At 44.7% G+C, this 26,501-nt stretch overlaps 1 protein-coding gene across 2 annotated transcripts in view; it reads left to right on the top strand.

The window, feature by feature from the left end:
• Positions 1-26,501, top strand: part of NBAS (NBAS subunit of NRZ tethering complex) — a 682,881-nt gene that overhangs the window by 366,356 nt on the left and 290,024 nt on the right. For both annotated transcript variants that reach the window (XM_075598387.1, XM_075598386.1), the window contains exon 42: positions 3,847-3,957. In XM_075598387.1, the coding sequence (XP_075454502.1) occupies positions 3,847-3,957 (111 nt within the window). The remainder of the gene's footprint in view (positions 1-3,846; positions 3,958-26,501) is intronic.

Here is a 26,501-nt window from a genome sequence, read left to right as displayed (position 1 = left end):
CAAAGAGCAAATGTGTGGGCACACTTTCTTCCCCCCCAAGTTAGTGCACAGCTCATGAAACCTGACATGCATAAATAGCGCAAGTAAGCCATTATATTAGAGTAGCTTGTACTACACTGTATATCAGTGGTGACCAAATCCAGACCTTATGGGCCACCAACAGGTCAGATTTTAAGGATATCCCTGCTTCAGCACAGGTGGCTCAATCCGTGGCTCATTCTTCCACCTGTGCTAATGCAGGGATATCCTGAAAACCTGACCTGTTGGGTGGGGAAGGGGTCTTGAGGACTGGAGTTGAGAACCCCTGCCTTAGGGCCTTTAAATATTTTGTAACTGAATTACAAACATACTTGACCTTCCTCTTTGGAAATATTAAAATGTCTCTAAAATGGGGTCATGTTGTTAAAGCTTGAAATAATGCCTTAAAAAAAATTGATACTTTTTTTCAACAAATGTGGGCGTGTTTTACTACCTTGCACTAGTTTTGTTTGTGCGATGCCGTGTGCACACACAGGCCCACTCACCCTTTTTCCGAGCTGAGCATCTCCCATTTCTCCAGCTCGATTTTCTGGCCACGAAGCTCCGTACTTAAATTATGTTGAATGCAGGCCAACGGCGGAGGAAAATAAAACTCAAAACCTAATTTTAATGTGTTTTCTCAACTACATTTGAGAAGTTGTTTACAAAATCTTAATGTTATAAGTCAAATTATTAACTAGCGATCTTAAGATAACATTTACTAGAGCATCATTAAAACATTTCAAATTTTTGTATGTAGTAGTCAGTGTTTCGTTTTTTCCCCCATATTTTTTTTTGTCTGTTTTCCGTAACAACCACCAAAGAAACCGTTTAAATGCCAGCGTTTTCAGACCATTAGTTTCTAATGTGTGCAATAGTTTGTGTTGTTCTGGTCCTTTTATTTTCTTGGAAATGGCTTGGTTGTTATTTGAAGCAAATGTATCTTCTCCCACACGATTTCTCTTAGGGCAAAATAAGAAACATTTTTACTGACCTTATGCTGATCTTTAAGATCGTGTTGGAACACTGTAGCATATTTAGGTCGCGGAGTTACAAAGACACATATATTTTTCTGCCAGAGATAAACGACGAGTTCAAACTCTTTGTTGCTGATGGGCACACACCGCAATGCTCTGCAATGCATTATACGTCTCTTGAGTGGGGTGTAGCAGCTTGGTGTTTTGGCTATTTTACAGCAGTCAGTAGGCTAAGATTATAGTGCTTACTTGCACGCGCCATTGACCGCATAGCCTCGCGCATGATTTTGCCCCAGCGATGTGTGCACTGAGCTGCAGGCGATTGGAGAGGCGTGGCGGACGCGTCATGAAACTAGTTCGCCCTCATTGGCTGAACCACTCGCGTGACGCTGACGTCATGCGGCCGCGCTTGAAAAGACAACATTTTCTGTCTTTTCAAAACGCGGTCGCACCATCGCGCTCCGTCCTGTGCGCGCCCACTAATTGCGGCCGCATAGGGATTATGCCATTTGTGCTTGTTATGCGACCGCCATCGCGCTAATAGTATAATCTCAGCCGTAGATATGCACAGTTGTATTATCGACGTAAAAGACTAGCAGAATATTGCTTTTCAGGTATAAAAGTCTGCCTCTGCGTAGGATTCCTTCTCTCCACAATCCTGGATACAGGTTCTCAGAATTATTCATGTCATTTGTGATATAAATAGAAAGCAGTATGTGGCAGTCATGTAAATAGATAGGTACAACAGAGGAAATGGATATCGGTTTCAAATATTGATGTGACGTATTAGCGTTTTCTGTGTGTGTGTGATATAAAAAATAATTCCATGTTGAAAGCGACACATTGAAAAACTTATCTTGGTATTAAACACTGTTTCTGTATTGTGTAGTGCAGGGGTGCGCAAACAGAGAGGCGGGAGAATTTGCTGATGGGGTGTGGGCGGTTGCAGAGGCCCCGCACTCTGCGCCACACATTTAAATGAAATGCCTGGGGGTCGGGGGGGGGGGGCTGCGTGAGGCCCCAGCAACACTTCCCTTACCGGGATTCAGCCGGCTGTGACGCGTCGTCATGACGCCGCGAGGCCATGTGGCGTCACACGTCAAATGACCCGGCGGGTCATGTGACGTCACATGACCGCGCAGCGTCATTTGATGCGGTTACCAGGTGGTGGGGTGGGGGGTGTGAGAGCGGGACAAGGAAGACAGGAAACGTTTGCGCTCCCCTGGTGTAATGTATATATGTGACAAACTACAAAAAGTTGGAGTGAAAGTTACGAGACTAAGGCCCATGTTAGCTAAAAGGTGCTAAGCTTTAGCGTGTCTAAACTCCCCTTTATTGGAATGGGTTAGGTCGTTCTAAAGCTGAGCACCCTTTAGTGAATATTGACCTCAGCCACATGTGTAACCTTTAACTATTTCTGTAGGTAATAAACATTATACTTGTAACCCCCTTTCCCCATGCCTAAAGGAAATATGTGGGCAACTACGCGTGCTGCTGTACCTGTATACTCACAAGAGGCCTAAGCTTCCGCTTCTGGGAGCCTGGGGTGAGCTCTATCTCTGTGCGTGCATCCACCTATGAGGATCCCAGCGTTGGCGGGATAACCCCTCACAGGGACCAACACACTGTAATAAACAACACACCACTCCAACATATATAACTGAGCTTTACTGTACACAATATATAACACACAGACTAAAAGGCCGCAACAATATAAGGCCGTGACCCCAAACACTGAGTGGTATCCCCAAAGTACTGAGGGTGTGGTGGCACCAATAACGCCTGGTGTCTGTTCCAGCAATCCCACCCAAATGTGAGGTAGCGCTACCCCCTGTGAATGTTGGTGCACGTTGGGTGCAGTACCCAGGTGCAGCGTGTAGAGGTGCGTTTGAGTAGGTCCCACGCAGCGGGGCCTCCGACAACAATTCCCCTCCTAAGGGTCCCGATCCACCTCGTGGGGTGAGGTTTAGCTGGAGTGTCTCACCTAAGTGTCCAGGAATACTATGGCCTGGTCCCAGGCCACAGTTTGCCGTGTGGCCGTCCGTCCACCGGCGTAGCACTAGTACTAAAGAGGAAGAGTCCCTATCTGAGGCCTTCCCTCTAGCACAGAACTTAGATTGGCTAAGGGCCTAGCTGGGGCCTAAGGGGCAAGGTCTGGGCCTAGTCCAGGAAGCACTGCTCCCTGGACACTACCTTATTCCTTCACTCCTCTGTCAGGAATGACTCGCATGCTCTCTGCACGCAGAGGATATCCTGTCCTTCTCACTGCCAGAATCCCCTGGAATACCCCTAAGGATTCTGGGACATGTAGTCCCGTTGCTGTATATGCAGAGGCATTCCAAGATGGCAGCCGCACTCCCGATTCTGCGCATGCGCGCCCTGCAAACATGGCTGCCCCCACACTCCCGATCGTGCGGAGCTCCAGCGGACCACCCAACAGTTACCCCCTCACCGGAGGTAAGGAGGAGGACTCTGCTACATACTGTAAGAAGCTTCTTACACAGTATGGTGATATTATATAACGTGCTAGGATTACCACAGCACTATAGATGAATGAATGAGTATTCTGTGTTATTGCAGTGCATTGCAGCCCTGTCTATAAGCGGTGCGCAAACTGGGGGACTGACTGTGGGGGGCGCAGGGAAAAAAAGTTTGCGCTCTCCGGCTCTATATCACCAAATAAATTGAAGACAATCTGTTGGACCGCTAACATCATCTGAAATTCATTGGTTCGATGACCATGATTGTGCCTATTTTCTAATGTTGTCCTCCTGTTTGAGCATTGTATATAATGGTTTGAAGCTTTCTATGCCACTTGATTAAATGTTGTCTTTTTTTCTTTTTCATCTAGAACACTTGAAGAAAATGTGTACAAGATCTCTCTCTCTCTGGCTCAACGATACAATGTTCCACTTTGGGAAGTGTACATGACACACTTGGAATATTTATTCTCTGACAGTGGGCAAGTATTTTTGCATACTACCAATATATTAATTGGCGTTGTCGTTGTTTAGACAAGAGCTTTTTTGTATGCTTTTAGCTCCACAAAGTTACGGCTCCGTTAATAGTTATAATGCGCTAGCATTAAAAAACAGGTTGTCCTAAGTACTTAACATACAAATACCCTTCCATCTGTTGAGGGTCCAATGAGTTCACACAGAAGGGCACACAAGAAAGAAACAAAAAAAGATGCAAAGATACGTGTTCAACGGGTGATGGTTCCTTGTCCAGCAGTTAACCACCTGAGTTAAAAACAGGTCTGTGCTACTGTACTTGTGTTTCTCTGTCATGGTCACTATCTGGGATGTCATTGGAAGAAAATACTCTAGCATTGTATTGTAAAAGAAACTGAATGAGAAATCATAATACAGTATAAATATAATGTGTATACATTAACCTCTTTTGGCTACAGGTTGCTCACAACTATCCTGGGTGATTTTTTAAAATGAGTACTGTAAGATTGATTTACTGTAGTATCTTTTGAGAACCACTGCAGTAACCCATGTAAAAATATATATTTGGAACGTATGTACTGTATGCAGTTCTTTATGAAAGTTATCCTATGATGTAGAGAATACAGAACACAAATATTGTCTAAGATTTGTTAAGTGACCCATTTTTTATATTTAAAGTGGCTTTCTGTTGGGAAAAAATATATATGGTAAAGGCAAATGACCCCACTAGTAAAAAACATGTACAATGTATATGTGGCCCCCTATCTGGAAAAGGATGGGTTAATGATGCTTCTGCCCCCTGGGACCATCTGATGAATCCTAGTCAGAGGTTGATCACTTGCGTAGCGTATAAGTAATATACTGTAGTCCATCACTATTCAGTGCAAGGCGTGGATAGGATGGAGATCCTGGCACATGGCCAGGACAGGCAGATATTTCCACCAGCACCAAAGGTCACTCTACTGTAATTTCTGTGAAGCCCATCCGTGGAAACCCAGGAAGTCTTGTCAAGTGAAGTTGCTGTTAGCTTCCTAATGTTCAATAAAAGACTGTTTGTTTGTATTGATATATAAGCCCAGACGGAGACCTCCATAAACAGCCCATTCTGAACTCCAACTCCTGTAGCAGTGGCAATAGTGCCCTAGCTCCATGCTCATTTATTAGTAGTGGCTCAGTGAGTAAAGACACTGACTGGCACTGAGTTTGAAGCAGGGGAACCTGGTTCAATTCGCGGTGTCGGCTCCTTGTGACCTTGGGCAAGTTACTTTAACTCCCTGTGCCTCAGGCACCAAAAACATAGATTGTAAGCACCATGGGGCAGGGACTGTCTGCAAAATGTCTCTGTAAAGCGCTATGTAAAACTAGCAGCGCTATACAAGAACAAACTATTATTATTATTCGGTTTCGGCAATGCACCTCTGACCACTACATATATCTGTAGGTAATTTGTGTCATTAACTATATCCATTGACAGAATTCAGCAACTCAAGCTTTCTTGCAGGCTGCATTAATGTGGATGTAATGTTTAATTACATGATGGGTTGCTGGTGGTATTCCGCACCATACCTATTATTTCATTTCTGAAGCACACACTACAAGAATCACATGATTTAGCCAGAGTTTCTATCAAATATATGTTATACCTCAGAAAGTGTGGGGACTTGTGATATTAAGTTAACAAGTATCCTAGATATTATTTTATCTAGTTCCTAGGACAGTGTCTGGTAGTGTCTGTTTATAACGTTATCCCGAATATAAAGCGGTCTCATTCTGTGGACCCCGAGGACCGCGTTATAACAGGGTTCAGCTATACTAGGATGTGAATGCTGCAGTTATTAGAAGACGTACACTGATCCGGTTAGGGCTTCACTTGAAAGAGAAGTGCAACCTTGGCAGCACTACAGTCCTGATAAAGTGGTAAAGTTTGGGGATAACCTGAGATTCTCACTAGCACTTATCCCACAGAACCTGCCACAGAGAGAACATTTTCCGTGAGATATATCTGCATCATTAGTGGCCTAATACCACCACCTACACAGAGTGGCTGGGCGAAAAAGGGGCTACATATGTATAGCACAGGAGTGGCCACCAACAGGTCACGTTTTAAAGATATCCCTGCTTCAGTAAAGGTGGCTCAGTCAACGACTGATCCAATGATTGAACCACCTGTGCTGAAGCAGGGATAGCCTTAAAACCTGACCTGTCAGTGGCTCTTGAGAACTGAAGTTGGCCACGCATGGTATAGCATATACTGTAGTGGATTTTAGTGATGGATGCTTCCAGTGCTTTCATTAGGGTGGTATTATTTGATGTGACGATGACTTCAGCTTTAGGTGCAGAAGGGCTGTGATTGGCATTATATAACCTCTCCAGATGGTTGTTTCTATATACAGTGAAAAAGCCCAGATTTGCAGTTAATGGGACGTGTAACCAGCACCAGCCCCATTACATCTGGGACAAGTCATCTTATCCCTGTGTGACTCGGCCATTCTAAACTAATTTTGGTGCCGGAGGCACAGGGAGATAAAATCACTTGCCCAAGGAGAGGTGACACAGAGATGCAAGCCGGCGTCACCTACTGTACAGCACTTCAAAGGCAGTGACATTACCACTCCGCTACTGTACTCCTTCAAAATTGTCAGGTCAACTTAACATATCCCTCTACTTAAGTTTAAGTAAATACATAAAGGTTTTGCTACACTCATGTCTATTCATTTTTTCTTTGTTTAGTGCTTTTTATAACATGTTTATGCTTGTACTGTATGTGATTTTCTAACTGCCATTTTCTACAACCTGCTCTATTTGATCATGCTCAGATTGGCCTTTATTTAGTATGGAACATTGCACGAGCAATCGTCTCCGTGCTAGGGAAGGGTGTAGCCCCGTGTGTTTGAATGAACCTGACATTTTCCAGAGTTGGAGAAGAAAGCTATTTGAATGTCATATGGAGTAGGCACCGTTTTATGTCCCAGTTTTGTTTTCAGCATTTCATTTTAAGTCTTGTATGTTTTATTCACTATTAACTCTCCAAAACCTACCTTGAATCCTTATTATTTTTCTCCCTCTCTGTTTTATTAGCCTAATCCTTTTGAGCCTCCTGTGAATCATCTCCTACCACTCTAATCTCTCCTAGTTTTCTTTTTCATTTTCTCATTTCTCCTCATTTCCTCTTGTTTGCCTTTTGCTATTTTCTTTTCACCTCGAACTGCTGGCTCCCATAACTTTTGAACTGCCTTAAGCTCAATGGGCTTCTCCCTAACTCTTGTACACATACAAAATACTGTACATACCAGATACATCTGTTTGATGTTGGATGTTGTTGTTTTGCGGTCAAACAGAGGTTCATTTTTAAATGTGCCGTGACTTTTCACCACCTACCTTGGCCAATAATGGGGAAGAAGGGTGGGGGTGTATTGTGTTATACAATCTTAGGATTATTTGTTTTGCTCTGACCCAAATTCATTGATTCCATTCCTTTTTTTATCAAGGGGTGAGTACAACATCCTGTAGTATTGACTGCATTAATCACAACATTAGAACCATAATTGTGTATAATTTTCTGAGTCCCTCCCAAATTCTAGTTCCTAAATGCCCAATCCCATTACACAACTGGTGTTGACTTAAGACTATATTCACTGAGTAGTGCGACTCCATCAGGCACCTTCCGACACTGCCTAGTACATCATGGCCCATTCAAGTGAGTAGTCTGTAAGACCCCTTCTGGCATGGAAGGTGTTAAGGAATAGTACTGCTTGGGGAATATGACCCTTTAATGGCCCATTCAGTTGAATGATCTGTGCGGGGTCTTCCAGTGGCAGAAGGTGTCTGAGGGTATAGCATCTCTGGGTAAATATGGACTATAATGGTTTATATAACCCCATTATTGAAAGTTCCCTACACAGGTATGGTTATACATCATTACTACCCAATTACGTCAACCTAGATAAAAAGCTAAGTGAATATCCGCTTTCCAGAGATGTTAAAGGTGCGATATTCTATGCAGGAAGTGGATTCTTTACAGGTTGTGAAACCTTTTTAAATACGGTAGATAATTAAATATCACATTGACACATTATTGAGACTCGTATGCTTGAATGAAATGTTTGAGACTGAAAACATGCAGTGATAAATAAAGCACCGTGCTTCTCAGCAATGTAATTATTGCAAAATGATTAACTTTATATTGTGTAAGATTACAGTAGTTTTCTTTACAGGAAATGTTGTGGTACCTACAGATTTAGCTACATACAGTACTGTAGTTACATAGTAGATGAGGCTGAAAAAAGACATAGGTTTATCAAGTTCAACCTATGTAGGGTGACCATTCGTCCCGGTTTTGCCGGGACAGTCCCGGTTTTTTGTGTCCTGTCCCGGTTTTAAGTCCGTCCCGTTTTTGTCCCTGGTCCCGGTATTGTGGGGCAGCGGCGGTGAGGAGAATGCGGCGGCCGGTAAGTATTTTCTATGTACAATGTGTGTGTGAATGCTGCCGGGGGGACTGAATGAAGGAGAATGCCGGGGGTGGGACTTAGAATGCCGGCCGGCCCGCATGGGACTGAATGAAGGAGAATGCCGGGGGTGGGACTTAGAATGCCAGCCGGCCCGCAGGGGATTGGTTGCAGGCATGTCAGAGGAAGCTGGGGGCGGGGCTTCCGCTTTGTACAGAGCACACGTGACTGTGACTGCCTTCCCGCTCCTGGCTCCTCTGTGTGCGGTGAGTGTCCCCCTTCTGTCCCGGGTCCCAGCCAAGGGTGGGTAATAGGTGGTGGTAGCGGGGTTGCGCCTGCCTTTGCCCCCCCGGCGCTCGCACCTTTGCCCCCCCGGCGCTCGCACCTTTGCCCCCCCAGCGCTCGCACCTTTGCCCCCCCGGCGCTCGCACCTTTGCCCCCCACCGCTCGTACCTTTGCCCCCCCGCCGCTCGTACCTTTGCCCCCTGGCACTCGTACCTTTGCCCCCCGGCGCTCGTACCTTTGCCCCCCGGCGCTCGTACCTTTGCCCCCCGGCGCTCGTACCTTTGCCCCCCGGCGCTCGTACCTTTGCCCCGTGGCGCTCGTCCCTTTGCCTCCCGGTGCTCGTACCTTTGCCCCCTTGTGCTTGTACCTTTGCCCCCCGGCGCTCCCACCTTTGCCCCCCGGCGCTCCCACCTTTGCCCCCGGGAGATGGGCTCGGGGGCAGGCAGTGATGGCTGCGCGGTCGCGGGCGGTGCAGGGGCTGGCGGGCGGTGCAGGGGGAGGCGGGGTGTATCTGTGTGTGTGTATCAGTGTGTGTGTGTGTATCAGTGGGTGTGTGTGTGTGTGTGTGTATCAGTGGGTGTGGGTGTGTGTGTATCAGTGGGTGTGTGTGAGTGTGTATATCAGTGGGAGTGTGTATATCAGTGGGAGTGTGTATATCAGTGGGTGTGTGTGTGTATCGGTGTGTGTGTGTGTATCGGTGTGTGTGTGTGTGTGTGTGTGTGTGTGTGTATCAGTGGGTGGGTGTGGGTGTATCAGTGGGTGTGTGTGTATCAGTGGGTGGGTGTGTGTATCAGTGGGTGTGTGTGGGTGTGTTTGTGTGGGTGTATCAGTGTGTGTGTGTGTGTGTATCAGTGGGTGTGTGTGTGTATCAGTGGGTGTGTCAGTGGGTTGGTGTGGGTATCAGTGGGTGTGGGTATCAGTGGGTGTGTATCAGTGGGTGTGTGTCAGTGGGTGTGTGTCAGTGTGTGGGTGTGTGTGTGTGTGTATCAGTGGGTATCAGTGGGTGTGTGTATCAGTGGGTGGGTGTCTCCCTCACCCTCCCTGTCTCCCTCTCTCCGTCCCTCTCCCTCCCTCTCTCCGTCCCTCTCCCTCCCTCTCTCCGTCTCTCTCCCTCCCTATCTCCCTCCCTCCCTGTCTCCCTCCCTGTCTCCGTCTCTCTCCCTCCCTGTCTCCGTCTCTCTCCCTCCCTGTCTCCGTCTCTCTCCCTCCCTGTCTCCGTCTCTCTCCCTCCCTGTCTCCGTCTCTCTCCCTCCCTGTCTCTTTCTCTCTCCCTCCCTGTCTCCCTCCCTGTCTCCCTCTCTCTCCCTCCCTGTCTCCCTCTCTCTCTCCCCCTGTCTCCCTCTCTCTCTCCCCCTGTCTCCCTCTCTCTCTCCCCGTCTCCCTCTCTCTCTCCCCGTCTCCCTCCCTCTCTCCCCCTGTCTCCCTCTCTCTCCCCCTGTCTCCCTCTCTCCCCCTGTCTCCCTCTCTCTCTCCCCCTGTCTCCCTCTCTCTCTCCCCCTGTCTCCCTCTCTCTCTCCCTCTGTCTCCCTCTCTCTCTCCCTCTGTCTCCCTCTCTCTCTCCCCCTGTCTCCCTCTCTCTCCCCCTGTCTCCCTCTCTCTCCCCCTGTCTCCCTCTCTCTCCCCCTGTCTCCCTCTCTCTCCCCCTGTCTCCCTCTCTCTCTCCCCCTGTCTCCCTCTCTCTCTCCCCCTGTCTCCCTCTCTCTCCCCCCTGTCTCCCTCCCTCTTCTGTCTCCCTCCCTCCCTCTTCTGTCTCCCCCTCCCTCCCTCCCTCCCTGTCTCTCTCTCCTTCCCTCCCTGTCTCTCTCTCTCCCTCCCTGTGTGTCTCTCTCTCTCTCTCTCCCTCCCTGTCTCCCCCTTTCTCCCTGTCTCCCTCTCTCTCCCTGTCTCCCTCTCTCTCCCTGTCTCCCTCTCTCTCCCTGTCTCCCTCTCTTTCCCTCCCTCCCCCTCTCTCTCCCTCCCTCCCTGTCTCTCTCTCTCTCTCTCCCTGTCTCCCTCTCTCTCCCTCCCTGTATCCCTCTCTCTCCCTCCCTGTCTCCCTCTCTCTCCCTCCCTGTCTCCCTCACCCTCTATGTCTTATCTTTACTGCCGTATACCTACACCGAAGTAACCTACCCTGCTTTCTTCCAGATCTGACTCAAGTTTCACGCGGGAGACATCGGAAGACAGGTAGGGAACCTCCCCTCCAATATAGTACCTTGAGGGACTGCGGATCAGGTAAGATCCCAGGCGGGATTGCTGCTTTAGAAATTGTGAAGAGGGGGCGTCCTGACACTGGTTAATGGGTTCAGAATCATTCACATCTGGGTTTTTTTTTGTTCGATTAGTGAGGTCATCACATCAGATCACACAACAAGGACTAATGATAGTAAAGTATAAGTGTACTACAATAAAAAAACTGTTATGTAAAAAAAAAAAACGAGTCCCGGTTTTTCATTTTCAAAATCTGGTCACCCTAAACCTATGTTAAATTTATTTATTAAAGTAGAGCATTGATCTAAAAAAAAATCGTTACCACACGTTCTCTGATTGCAGTTTAATGAACAGTGTTTTGAATATTTATCATTTCCGCTGTAGGCTTTTGATTGACCATTCTGACAAGGTAATTTAACTGAAGAGTGCATATAGAAGATGAAAATCAGATGAAAATCTCTGGGTCCTTCATTCATTACAATAAATATAACAAGTTTTATCAGCTTTAGTTACATGAATTGTGTCATATTATTGTGCATTCTTTTGACCTTTGAAATGCATTAGGATTACATATCCAGGATACACTACTGCGTATGGCCGTACTGCTCAGTCTGTGGCAAAGAGGTGTTGGGTGTTCCTGGGCGCATGGGCAATTCACAATATGAGATGAGGAAGGTGAAAAATAAAAAAGTGAAATAAGAGAAATGATGGTGAAACACAGGAACAATAAATACTGGTAATATTCTAGGTCAGTGATTCCCAACCTTTTTGAAGTGAAACTTCTTTAGTGGCACCTATTCTGATGGGGTAAAATGGGAGAGATGGGGGACAAATGTGAAACGGAAGTGACGTCACGGCTCCCCCATCCCTCCCCCCCACATGCCTGCTGTGACATGCGGCCGCTGCTAACGGCCACCGTTCCCCCCACGCACCCGCTATCGCCGCCGGCGCCGCTCCTAACGGCCGCCGTTAACCCCACACGTCCGCTGCCATGGGTGTACAAATATGGCTGGCGCAGAGCTTCCGGTGCTGCGGGTGTGGGTGTAGTTAGATGGCGGAAGCCCCGCAAGTCCTCCGGCTGTTCAGCCTCTCCTCCCTAGCTACGCTTCCCCTTCCATGTGTCCCGCTGACTGAGCGCCGCCGGGGCCGGAGGAGAGCCGCCATTCCCCCCACACGTCCACACAGACATGGGAGGTTGAGGCGCATGCGCAGATTTGACCGCCGGGTCCCGCAGGCCAGGAAGCTATCTGCATCCGTTGATGCGAGGCAGCGCATGCGCAGAGTCGCCCACCCCTCGTAGCAGCGTCTGAGGCTGAAGCGGAAGCAGCGCCGAGAGTGGAGATGCAGCTGTCCCCATCCCTCCCCGATCCACGCGATTGAACGAGCACAGCCCGGGGGGTGGGGGGTGGGGGCTCGCCTCTCACTGCTCCGGTAACGCGGGAAGCGGGGGTTTGAGTGCGCCGCTTCCAACGCAGCACTGCCGAGGGGGGGCTCTCAATCAGGGTATCTGCCCCTCACATACGCCGGGCCCGGCAGCGGCCACGTCTCCACGGTGGGGGTGCGGGGGAGGAGAGACTCAGACAGAGCCGCCGCGGGTCCGCAGCTCTGCCTGGGATGGGGGGAGTCAGGAGGGAGGGGGCAGGACACAGAAAGAGAGACACAGATACACTGACACACATACACACACTGACTGACACACACACACACACATACACACTGACTGACTGACACACACACACACTGACTGACACACACACACACTGACTGATACACACACACACATTGACACACACACTCACACACTGACTGACACACACACACACACACACTGACTGACACATACACACGCACACTGACTGACACACATACACACGCACACTGACTGACACACGTACACACGCACACTGACTGACACATACACACGCACACTGACTGACACACATACACACGCACACTGACTGACACACATACACACGCACACTGACTGACACATACACACGCACACTGACTGACACATATACACACGCACACTGACTGACACACATACACACGCACACTGACTGACACACATACACTCACTGACCGACACAGAGAGAGAGAGACATACACTGACACACACAAACACACATTGACTGACACACACACACATTGACTGACACACACACATACACACACATATTGACTGACACACACACACACACACACACATTGACTGACACACTCACTCACACACTGACTGACACACTGACTGACACACATGCACACACTGACCGACACACATGCACACACTGACCGACACACATGCACACACTGACCGACACACATGCACACACTGACCGACACACATGCACACACTGACCGACACACATGCACACACTGACCGACACACATGCACACACTGACCGACACACATGCACACACTGACCGACACACATGCACACACTGACCGACACACATGCACACACTGACCGACACACATGCACACACTGACCGACACACATACATACTCTCTGACTGACACACATACATAGTCACTGACTGACACATGTGTGCCGAGCACGCGCGTTATAAGTCAATTTCTGTGACACAAGTCAAAGAAGTTTCACTTACTATGCGCGTGCACAGCACACACAGCTTTTTTTTTTGTTTGGAGGAACCCTTGAATTATTTAGAAAAATCTCAGGGAACCCCTATCTGGCTGACACATATTAGGTCCGACAGGGATAAATCACAACATTTCACACCTCACGAGCCACCTCTATTTCCCACCCTCTGCCCATGTATTTCTCTTCCCCTCCTCACTCACTTACTCTCTCCCCTCCCCTCCCGCCTCGCATGTATTTATCCCCTGCGTCTCACTCTTACTCCCTCTTTTCCTCACTCACTCCCTTTCTCCTCTCACTCGCCCCTACCTTCCGTCAATTACCCCACTCTCACTCAATCCTCAATCCCTAAAAAATACATCCCAAAATACCCCACCGCCCTAAATACATATAACCCCACCCGCAATACATAATAAAAAGCCCCTGCCAATACATATTAAACTTGTAAAGTGAGAAGGGCCGAACTGCTCCAAGGAAAACAGATTCGGGCTGCACGGGTAAAATCATCATCATCCTCATCTCCCCCAGCACCCCTCATCATCCTCATACCCATCCCTTGCATCTCCCTCCCCCCTGCATCTCATATCACCCTCCCCCCTGCATCTCACATCCCCCCTGCATCTCATATTACCCTCCCCCCTGCATCTCACATCAATCTCCCCCCCCCTGCATCTCACATCACTCACCCCCCCTGCAATTCACATCACTCTCCTCCCCCCTGCATCTCACATCACTCTCCCCCCCTGCATCTCACATCCCACCCCTGCATCTCACATCCCCTCCCCTCCTGCATCTCACATCCCCTCCCCTCCTGCATCTCATATCACTCTCCCCCTTGCATCTCACATCACCATCCCCCTCCGCATTTCACATCACCCACTCCCTCCGCATTTCACATTACCCTCCGCCAACCTGGATCTCACATCATCTCCCCTCTTCCCCCCTCCCCTTTTATATGCCTACCTCAGGCAGGAGGAAAAGCTGGTATCCTCTGGTTGCCGGCAGACAATGCGGACAGCAGAATGGCAGAGCAGGCAGGACTGCACGCACTCGCTCTACCCTGGTTGGGAATCACTGTTCTAGGTATATAAATATAACTTAGCTTGTCAGATGATCATCTAGGCTGATTGGTATAGGCTCTCCTCTTGCAGTTTTTAAATGGTATCAAAACTGCTCAGTCTCCCGCAATGTCTTTAGAAGATAATTGTGTGTGTGTGTGTGTGTGTGTGTGTGTACACACACACACACACACACACACACACACACATACACATACACATACACACACACACACACACACACACACATGGGTGTCATTTCCCAAAATCCCTTGATGCAGTGGAAGCACTGTATGCTGGGTGATAAAGGTGAAAGGCAGGGTTGCAGACCTGTCTAAGACATGCAAATGAGCACACAGTAATATTTCCATTTGCTATATATGTATGTGTGTGTGTGTGTGTGTGTATGTGTATGTATGTGTATGTGTATGTATCTGTACCGTGTTAGCCGAGCTTAAAATGAAAAAGTAATAGACGATACCGTTCTGTGGCTAACTAAATGGTTTTATTTGTGCGAGCTTTCGAGATACACTGATCTCTTCTTCCGACAATGTTACCAGTAACACCGCCGGAAGAGATCAGTGTATCTTGAAAGCTCGCACAAATAAAAGCATTTTGTTAGCCACAGAACGGTATCGTCTATTCATTTTTGATTGTGTGTGTTTGTGTGTGTGTGTATCTATCTACAAATTCTAAGATACGGCTGGAAAAAAAAAGCACTTGCCCCCTCGCATCGCACTCCCTCGCTCTCTCACCCCCCCTTATTTTAGTCGCTGCCGAGACTGTCCTGTGGCAAGGTGTGGCGTCTCACTGCATTCTCCTCCTTCTTCTCTCCCTGCAACAACTCCCGTGAACATGGCTGCGCCGCATTGTCATGCACAGCTATGTTCAAGAGTGTTGCAGGGGGGAGAAACAGGAGAATGCTGGGAGACACCTCACCCCGCCGCCGGTAAATGTCTCGCCAGCAGGTATGTGTGTGTGTGTATATATATATATATATCTCTATCCGTCAAATATAAAAAGCCTAATATTTCAGAAACTGGGAGATCCTCAAAGAAAATCTCTGGATTAAAAAAAAGATATATATTTCTGGTGGGGATGGCTGCTTGAAACAAGTCTCTTCACCTCCATTTGCACCAGGTACTAAAAAAATTGCCTTAGAGCAGTGGTACCCATCTTTTTTAGATTGTGCACCCCCTGCTCGAAAATAAAACCCTAATTAATAAATCTTATTGCCTACACATCAGACTTGCAAAAAAAAAACAGTTTGACCAATCCAAGAAAGTATAGTGTTCTGAGCTCGTGGGGGTTAAGATACCGATGCAGCCACAGGTATTCGACCACATCACGAGCCCAACTCACAGCCAATTACCCGAATATCCCAAGAGATGGTCCACAGCAGACTAATGGCCCATTGGATTAACACAGCGGGGGTCCCTGCTATGTGAATCCTACCGGGTTCCAGCTGTCTGTAAGTGACGAGCAGTCAGAGAGACTGAATCAGTCACCCGACCAGCGCGCCTCTAACAGGTGATCTCAGGGTTTTTTATTTTAACATTACAGTATTGTAGCAGGCAGTCTCCGTACCTAAACCACATTGATTTCTTGTCTGGGGACCCCATGCTTCCCGAGTTACAGGTGCCGTTATCCCAGCAGCCATGTTTAAATTCTCCCGTGTCACGGCCCACATGATCGGGGGATTTAAACCAAACTGAGGGATGGGAGGGTAGGGGAGGGGGGGGGAGAGAAGGGTTGGGGTTCCCCAGAATTTCACAATCTAATTCTGGTGTTCCTTAACCAAATAAAGGTTGAAAACCACTCCAGAGAGACAGTTCAAAGAGTTGTTGTTACGGCTGAACATTTACTATAACATGTCCTTTCCAACTATTGTATCTAAGCCTTCGTGCCATACTAAGTGCTTAGGTGGGGCTACCAATTGCTCAATATTCCTGGATCTATATTGCAGTACATAACCACAACTATATCTACTCATAAGTGAATGTACGAGATGTATATATTTTTTATAATTATTTCTAATTCGACTGACTGTTACTATTTCATAGAGAGCGAGTAGATTTTTGCTACAGGTTACCATCTAGCCACAGAAGCAAAAAGTTCAAGGTCTGTATATCAAGGGTTTCTACCATCAATTTAACCATCTAGACCTACAGTATTGTCCTTTGTATCCCTTTAAACACTATTCTCTATTTTGAGATCGGGATAGCTGCTAACATGTAGGTAGCTATATTAAACTGTTCAGACTACGTATCACTTACCTTAGTGATCATCAGTAGCATTTAGACTTCTAGTTTAAATATCCATTGCCCAATTATCTATTGTAATTGGCAGGACATGCGTAAAAATGTTTTTAATTTATGTTGTATATATTGTTTACTAATTTTTTCCACTTCACCTGACTGTATTTTTAATTACGTACTGATTAAAGATATTTCTTTTAATTCATTCATCAATTCAGATCTCGAGTGCAACAGTGCAGAGCTTGTTTTCTCTGTTTTGTAATCAGTAGTAAGGAAGTAGCACACCCCACAAAGTATCGAATGTGTTGTTATTGGCAGAATGATCAGACAGAATTACATCTTTTTCATACTGGAAAGTTCTTGGGATCTACAGGGCTCAAAAATATTTTTGATGACATTCAGGCATTTTGCAGGGTTTGATGTGTTTTGATTAAAATTGTTAGCGTAGTATTGGGATTTTACAAGTCTAGCTTTCCTTGTGCATATATTCCACTGGTATCTATAATTTTTGAGATATTGCATAAAGCCAGTTAATTTGCATCTATTCCATAAGGCATCTCTAAAGCGGTAAAGTTCAATAAGATTGAACAATGGAGCACGACTATCAATGAGTTATACGAACTCTGACTGGAAATAGTCAAGTGCAAAATCAGGGTCTGGTATCAAATTGATTCTGAACCCAAGGGTAGTTGGTAAGGTCAACAAGAAATAGTTGAAGGTTAAAATGTCTAAATATTCCAGTGAACAGAACTTTAGGGCAAAATTTTAATAGTTCGATTTTACATATATAATACATTATTGCAGTGATGGTGATCACCAGGCACAAGACCAGAGGTTTGGATTCTGTTTGGACAGGGAGGATAAGATCCAATCTAACAGTGAGTGGTTACAGGATTTTACAGTTGACCGTGTTGGTTGAGAAATTGGGTAAACTTTAGTAATTCGAACTGTGTGCAAATTTTATTGAAGTTGAAGTCACCAAGGACTGTTGGTCACTGTTTCTAATGAAAGAAGAAATATTGCCAAGAAAATTAGACATGTCAGATAGGTATTGTAGGGGGGTAGGAGAGGGGAGGAAAGGGGGGAGGTGACTGTGATAAATGCCAATAATAATAGGTTTGCAGAAAGGTAGGCTAAATCTTGCCAAGTAGGATTGGCTAGTGCTTTTTTTTTTGTTACATACATTTTAATGAATTTTTGTGACAAAATAATACCCCTCCTCCTTTTTGACAGATTCTTCCTATTAATAGACTAGAAATATAGGTAGGTGAATCAACAGTTTTGGGACCTAGCCATGTTTTAGTAACAACTGTGTGTTCAGGTTTATACAAGAAGCACCATGTCCTTCGTTCATCTAGTTTGGGCAGTGAGCTAAATATATTTATATGGGCAACAGATGGCCCTTTTTTATTTTTATTTATTTAAAAGGGACATTTTCCGCTGTATACACTAATTTATTGAAATTGGAGGGCCTGGGTTTAATTCAATATCACCTGCTAATGATGATAGCAAAAAGAATAGACATTTAAATCATTGTTGTTGGGTTGCAAAGGAATATGGAATAAGGTTTGCAAGGTGTAGTTTATTTATTGGTGCTAGGTGGGCTGATTTTCAGAATTCGCCACCAACACTCGGTAGGTAATTCAAAGCTTAGGCGCAAGTTACGGTGTATGATTACATAGCCTTAGCTCACAGAGGAAGAGCTATTAACTGGGAAAGCATAAGAGGCTTAACTGAGGTCACAGTAACAAAGAAAATTGTGGTTATTAACATTTATAGGTACAAGAGCTATGATCCTACAACAGTATTTTTGTTAAAAAAAATAATTGTAGATGGATGTGCTATTTTCCAATTTGTTGAGCGGATGAAGCTCCTACGCAAACACGTGTGTGTATTTACATTTAAAATGTTTCTCTTTCCACCATGGTCTGGAATTATTGACACCATTGTATTTTTCCCATTTGGGCAATTGGTAGTTCTTTTGCTCACAGGTTAGTTGTTTTTTTCTTATTACTGGTTGCAACTTGAAAACTCTGTATTGAGATAAGTTCAGGAATGCTCAATTTGTCACAATACACACACACACACACACACACACACACACACACACAAACACACACACACACACACACACACACACACACACACACACACACACACACACACACACACACACACACACACCAAGGACTCCGCAGCACTCTCCATTATGATGCAATTGAAATACACTTATTCAAACCATGGGGCAGACCTAGGGTTGCCTGGTATCCGGTATTGAACCGGATTTGGTTACTCTGTCCGGTACAAAATGAGATAATACCAGACGTGTGTGTGAGACTGTGTCCTGTGTGTATTTGTTCTGTTTTGTCCTGGTGTGTGTGTGTGTGTATTTGTACTTGTACTGTTTTGTGTGTGTCTCTCTTCTCTGCCTATCCTGTGGGGGTGATAATAACAGGGAGGGGGAGCGAGAGGATGAAAGGAGGGGGGGGGGGGTGAGTGAGGATGAAGGGATGGGGGGTGAGTGAGGATGAAGGGATGGGGGGTGAGTGAGGATGAAGGGATGGGGGGTGAGTGAGAATGAAGGGATGGGGGGTGAGAGAGGATGAAGGGATGGGGGGTGAGAGAGGATGAAGAGACGGGGTGAGAGGATGAAGAGACGGGGGTGAGAGAGGATGAAGGGAGGGGGGATGAGAGAGGATGTAGGGAGGGGGATGAGAGCGGATGAAGGGAGGGGGGATGAGAGAGAATGAAGGGAGGGGGAATGAGATGGGATGAAGGGAGGGAGGATGAAGGGGGGGTGAGATGACGAGGGGGTGGAAGGGTGAGAGTATAAGGTAAGAGAGGATGAGGAGGGTGCAGTATTGCTCGCCATGTACAGTATGAGTGCAGGTAAGTTATTTATAAATAATCTGACCATTATGTCATTTGTTCTAAATTTCATATCAAGCATGCATCAGTTTGCACTATTTCTTATTCTATTTCCTAAAACAATCCTCAGAAGGGCGCTTCCTCCCCAGATTTTTTACGAAACAGAATATAAATTGGTGTAAATTGGTGAATACTTGGAGTGAAATTTGGAAAAAAATTACGTAACAGTCAGGTCATTTATAAATATAATTCATCCTCACCAACGATTCACGTGCACGTCGCACCTTTATATTAGTATATAGTATTTTTGGACATACTTGTGTATGTGTGTACACACACACACACACACACACACACCAGATGACTGGCACGCAAAAGAAGAAAAAACTATGTGGTCCCTATAGGTGTAGGGATGGAAAAACAATGAGTATTAGTATGTGTAAGAGACAGCTGTTTGTGCATACATATAGCACAGTATGTACAGACATGGCCTTTAGCGCTCATGGGAAGAGAGTTCGCTAGTGTCAGTAATGACTCATAAAATTTTGATCTCTGTTTAGGCCACCGCTATGTGTCCCGAACAGGTGCATACATTTGTATTCATGCAACCGTCTCTCTTTCGGGGTTTTAAGATTACCTTTGAGTATGGCAACCCTCAGATCGTTCATCTTATGGCCAGAGTCAGAGAAATGTTCGCCGACGGGACTGTCTTTTGTTCCGCGCGTGATGCTGTGGCGATGCAGGTTCATTCTCTTGTCACCTACCCACACCATTTATATCCACTCCCACTCCACACACACCTTTTGTAAAGCACTGTATATACTGTGGGCTCTCCATTCATTTATATTCACACAGATACACACACACTCGTACATCACTTGCTTTCAGGAACCTTTTGACACCTCTAGCCATAAAACACATCCACACCTGGGGAAGGACTAGCACAGATAACGTTCCCGGGGAACGAATACTGTGAGGAGCCTGATGACGTGAGTTCCTGCTGGCAGAGATACACGAGGGCTGTACTGGATGCAGTGGTGTCACGGAGCAGAGTAGCAGAGCAGCAGCGCTTACAGATCCTTTGGAGCATGAATATTACTCATACAATGCTTTTTTATCTTTTATGTTTGTGAGTTCATTTTATGAGCCTTTTATTGGGAATTAAACCATTTTTTTGCACAGTAATGCACTAGGATTTGGCGCTTTTTTCTTCTGTTTTCTATACATATATATATGTAATATATAACGGAACACTACGCGGCGTCACGCGGTCATGACAACGTGATGTAACGTCGTGATGTCATTTAGCGTCCCATTGTCATGGCAATGCGGCGTCAGTTGCCACTGCACAGCCATGTTCACGGCAGTTATTGAGGGAGTTGCAGCAGGATGCCGGGAGATGACACCGCACCAAGTAAGGGATATTTTATTTATTTTTACATTTCCTCCGGGTTGGCCTTCAGTAGAAGGTGGCAACCCTGGGTAAGGTTGAAAAAATAATAGTGATTTTTTTCCTGGGATTGCTGCTTTAAGAGATTAGTGGTAACAACCAATTACACATCTGGTTATAGTCATGTGTTGCCCCCAATAAACTAGGAAGGTGCGATGAGCGGTTCTTGCCTATCTTTCTGGGCAGTGAAAGGCCAACGTTAGAATACATTATTCACATAACATAAGATTTTCATTCTGGGTTAGTGCTACACAGAATGATAAACAGAACATTTCCTCACACAGATGCTGCATCTTAGTTATGAAGGAATGCAAAATAAATACATTGAGATTCCTTTCTCATTAAGGGCAAGGATTTCATGAGCACCAGGTGGTCATGCTGCATTGCAAACAAATAAAAAATAACCACACACAACGAATGATAGCACGTTTGTATCCTTGCTATCCTGAGTGCATTTCATATGGAATTTAAAGTGGTCACAGATGTAAATGCACTATTTTGTAATTATTTTTATGTCTATTGTATGCACTTTTAACAGTAATTTGCAGCTTAGACTCATTCACACGGCCACCTTCACAGTGGAATCTTAAGCCACATTTTTGGCACTTCAGAGCTGGGGTGCTCAACTCCAGTCCTCAAGACCCCCAAACGGGTCAGGTTTTCAGGATATCCCTGCTTCAGCATAGGTGGCACAATCTTCACCTGTGCTAAAGCAGGGATATCCTGAAAACCTGACCTGTTGGGGGGTCTGGAGGACTGCAGTTGAGCACTGCTGCTCTAGAGAGAAATAAATAGTAGTGTTCTAACCCCCGTACAGGTGGGCTAGTTGTGCAGTGCTAACCATTAACCATTCGCTATTTTCGTAAGAAGATATGTAGACTGTTAAACAGATATACTGTGTGGGTATGCTACAGACACAAAAATCGATAGTAGTAAACTAATACTGGTAAATCAATTTTCATTCCTAAATATTTAATTAACAGTATGATCACTTATCAGATTTATTCTTGCATAAAACTGAGCGCGCACACAAAGCATTTCTTAGAATATATAGGCACAATAAATCCGTTCCTCTGGAGAGGCTAAAATGTAATGTTTTGTTTCCTAAAGCAGTATCTTTAGCATAAGATCATACTATATATTCAAATCCACCATCCTATTTTTCCGGCTTGAAATCCCTAGTTAATTTAGTATAACGGACAACAATCCTAGGTATAAGTACTGTAAATAGTAGATTGTTTTTGCAGATAATACTGTACTGTGCACCATTTTGAAAAAATAACGTGTAATGTCACAATGCAGAACAAGTGAAGTTATATGGCGTATGCTTTTTTCTTTATTTTGTGCAAGACCTGTTCTTCATCCATGAAGTCCTATAAATGTGTTACATCTTCACTCTGCATATCATAATGCGGTGTCTGTAATCTACGAGTGTGTACAAACACACCTCAAACTATCAATGAAAACGGAGGCATATTGTAATATAAATTATAATAAACATTCATTGCAAGTCATACAGATGTAGACGTCCTATCTGTTCCTTTTCATGTGGTGTGCCCAGGGGTACTGGCCTATTCTGCGGGAACATCATGATTTGAATCCTGTGGAAACTTAGTAATATTCTCATATTGAGGTATCTGGGGAAACACTGAGACCCACAATATCTGTATTAAATACAAAAGTCCCTTTGTATATAGGATCCTGAATCAAACAAACTTTCCTTAATGTCAACCATTGTGATATAAATAACGCAATCCTTAATGGACTCAACATCCACATATTTTGAAGTTCAAATATACTGTAGCTAACTTTATTAGATAACGTCTACTTTTATTTTTAGTACAGTTTACTGGAACAATGGTGTTTATGCCCATTCATGTCCCCTTGGACCAATGAATCAAATGTTTTTATCTACATTCCTTTTCATCAGCATTTTTCTTCCCCCTTCCAAAACGACAGCTAATGGTCCTACAATGTGTACAAGCCACTGGGAATTCTTCAGGTACATTAGTGTATTTTGATATTCCTCACATAACTAACAATTCTCTTCACACACTACCTTTGTTGATAATTTGATATTCCTACTGTAAGTATTTAACCAGAGTTTATTTACTTCCTCAATAAAACTGAATAAGGGCACATTGTAATCATACCATGTCTCTTTTTTTCTTAAATGACTAAGATAATACAACATACACAAGTCTATTAAAAGTCTGACTTCTGAATTTGGTGTGCTACCATATTGTGTCTATTTAGGACTGCTGTCTTAAGAAGCTTTCATAAAATACATTTATTCACTGCTACTTGTATTTTTTAAATTTTTTTTATTAATTGACTTTTTTTACACACTTGGAACCTCTGAAACTGAACCGTGCTATTTTCGGTTCTAGAGATGATTACTGGTACTGTATACGCACAGTGCTCCCACCTAGGCAAACAATATTGCTGCCACATCTTGTGGGGTCAATGAGAAGCTGCAACATCGTTGACTGACTTCCTACAGTATTAGTTGACAGCAGCTGTCATATTGGATTCTCCATGAAGTGAGCCGCAACAGAAAACGGGAATTACCTTTGGAACCAAAGGGTCCTTATTTGCCTCAATGTAGGATTAAATCCCCCTCTTCATACAGGCCAATAGGAACCCCTGTACATTGTCTGTCAATTATGTACAAAATGTGAGTGAAATCTTTCTTCACATGTCACATAAATCTGTACATACCATCTACACTATTGGAGTTACTCTTTTTCTCATCCTGTGAGACCCTGAAGGGAGGTCCCTGCCAGCCATATAAGAAGAATGAAACCACCAAGAACATATAATCTTATGGTTTATTTACCCATATATATTTTTTTCACTATACACATACAGTAGTGCATAACTTCATTACTCTGCTCTCCTTATCACAATAGGCCAATAGGAAAGAGGTGCAAATTGTGTAATATTACTATGTGGTGATAAGTGATAGTTTGGTCAAATAGCCAAATGCTCTTGCAGCCGATGAGAAATGGGTCTTCCAAACCCCAAGGGAAAGTGAAAAGAGAAACTTGGGCGCATAGAGCTATCAATTAGTATTCCTCATGGAAATGACAATGGTAGGACTAAATAATATATAGAGGACAGCAGAATGAAATAAATACAAATTTATTACATATGGCCTTAGTGAACTGAGAGTTCATTAGGTATATAGGGGTATATTCAGGTTGGAATGCTGATGTAGCATCTACTAACAGAACTCCGTGACTCACGTCAAAGCACACGATTGGAAAGCACCTGGGGTGAACTAGGATAGTTAGAGATAATTTTGAGAAAAATACAAGGACCACGGTTTTCAGCAAAGATTCCCAGCTAGATTTTTTTTGTGCGGAAAAATATGTTCGTCATATCTTATCGCTTTGCGGTGTGTGCTTTCAGAATATTTGAGGACAAATTACTTTGAATTCACAGCTACATTCAATCTGAACCCCTTCAGTGTAGTTCTGTGTCGCCCCAAAGGCTGACACCTGATGGGGTTTCCAAAAAGCTGCCCCCCTTTGCACAGGACTAGCGTTCTAAGGGTTAACATTTGCTTGCACTATGTGGAACGTCAGCCCCACCCACAGTAATGTTATTGAGCCAAGAAGACGAAGGACTTTGAATTCACAGCTGCATTCAATCTGAACCACTTCAGTGTACATCTACGTCGCCTCAAAGGCGAAGGGCAGCTAAAGGGTGTGAGCCGTTTGCTGCCGTTCGCTGATGTTAAAGCTTCTCTATTTCAATCTGAAACTCACCAGCCTTTTTATCCAATATACCCAATTTTCCAACTCTATCTGGCCATTAAATGTCTGTCAATTGACTGTATAACCCAGTTCTTTTAATGTAACCATGTATTGTTATAACTCTGTGCCCAGGACAAACGTAACTCTCAATGTATTACTTCCTAGTAAAACATTTTTATAAATAAAATATACCTTTGTGGTATTTTAATGTTTGAGGATAGTTTTGCCTTGTCAATGATAGGGTGCACCTTTTGCAGTCAGCCCTGAAATTTTTTGATGTGAACAGTCTTTCTAATTTGGGGCGTGAGTATTCATCAAAATGTGTGTAAATCTGTACATATCAAGCATTAGTGTACTCGGGGGACACATGGCAATAATACTATTAGTATAATAAATAGTAATCATTTTAAGGAGGCAATCCAAGCCGTTTTGTTTCTTCTTCTTTTTAGAGAATTGAAGCAGGGGGTCTCTGCCTTATTAATTTCAGTTCCGGGGACCCCCTGCTGCCGGAGTTACTTCCATAGTTTGTACCGGTAGTCACTCCAGGGTTTACTATATGGCTGCTTATTAAAGTTCGGTGGGCCCTTTGGGCCTATAGGAAGCTGTGACATCATACGATGCGACTTCCCATGTGACCAGGGGCTTCAAACTGCAGGAGATACTGGCACCCCCTCTGGAGGTAAGTATCTCAGGAAGGAGCGGGTCCCCGGAGGTGAAATTAGCGGGGTTCTGCTTCGGTGACCCCCTGATTCAATCCTGTAATAAAAAAATTAAAAAACTACTTGGATTGCTCTTTTAAGGAAAACGTTGCATTTGGCAGATCCCCCTCCCCACCTTTTTAACTTTTAATGTTGATGTAAGGACAGGACCTACTGTGGTTGCTCCCCCTCATTCAGAAGTAAAAGGGAAGATTCACAGTGTAGTGTTAGGACCTGAAAATTTGGTTATACCTTGACGTTGGTATACAGGCTTATGACGCTTTGGCCAAAGGGTTTAACTAAATAACCAAAAAAAATATTATTATTGAAGTATTTAACTTTATACTCATTACCATATGTGTTTTATCAATTGGATGTAGCATTGGGCTACTCTGTCATTTGGTAGATATATCTAGGACTCTATAGAGAATATTTGCTTGATATTAATACGTAAAATGATATCTTGTATGCAGAATGACACAGTCTTATATGCACACAGCCATAGCCTCTCCGACCTTGAACACATACTTAAATCTGACTTTTTGAAACTTGAAAATTGGATTTCCCAAAACAAACTGTTTTTAAACACTGACAAGACTGTAGCAATGGTATTTGGGACCAAGGCAACATTTTTTTAAAGCTCCCTGTCACGATGACACCAACTTTTATCAACACATTTATATTTCTGGGTACTTGATTGAACAGAACAAGTTGCAAAATAAATTGTGATTTATTTCCTTAATAGACAAACACACGACATCTGCAGAATACACTTGAAAACAACACTTACTGGAATAAGGGAATGAAAGAAATTGTCCTTTGAAACAAAATAAATTGTCCTCTGCTTGCAAGCGCAAGAAATGCAGCCTTGGTTTTAAAAGTCCTGTGGTTATGTGGTTATTAACCTCTTCACTCCTGGACTGGTTGCTGCTGTAC

The sequence above is a fragment of the Ascaphus truei genome, chromosome 4 (assembly GCF_040206685.1).
Source record: "Ascaphus truei isolate aAscTru1 chromosome 4, aAscTru1.hap1, whole genome shotgun sequence".
NCBI classification, from domain to species: Eukaryota; Metazoa; Chordata; class Amphibia; order Anura; family Ascaphidae; genus Ascaphus; species Ascaphus truei.
The sequence above is the reverse complement of the archived record's forward strand: the minus strand, read 5'-3'. Positions and strand labels throughout refer to the sequence as shown.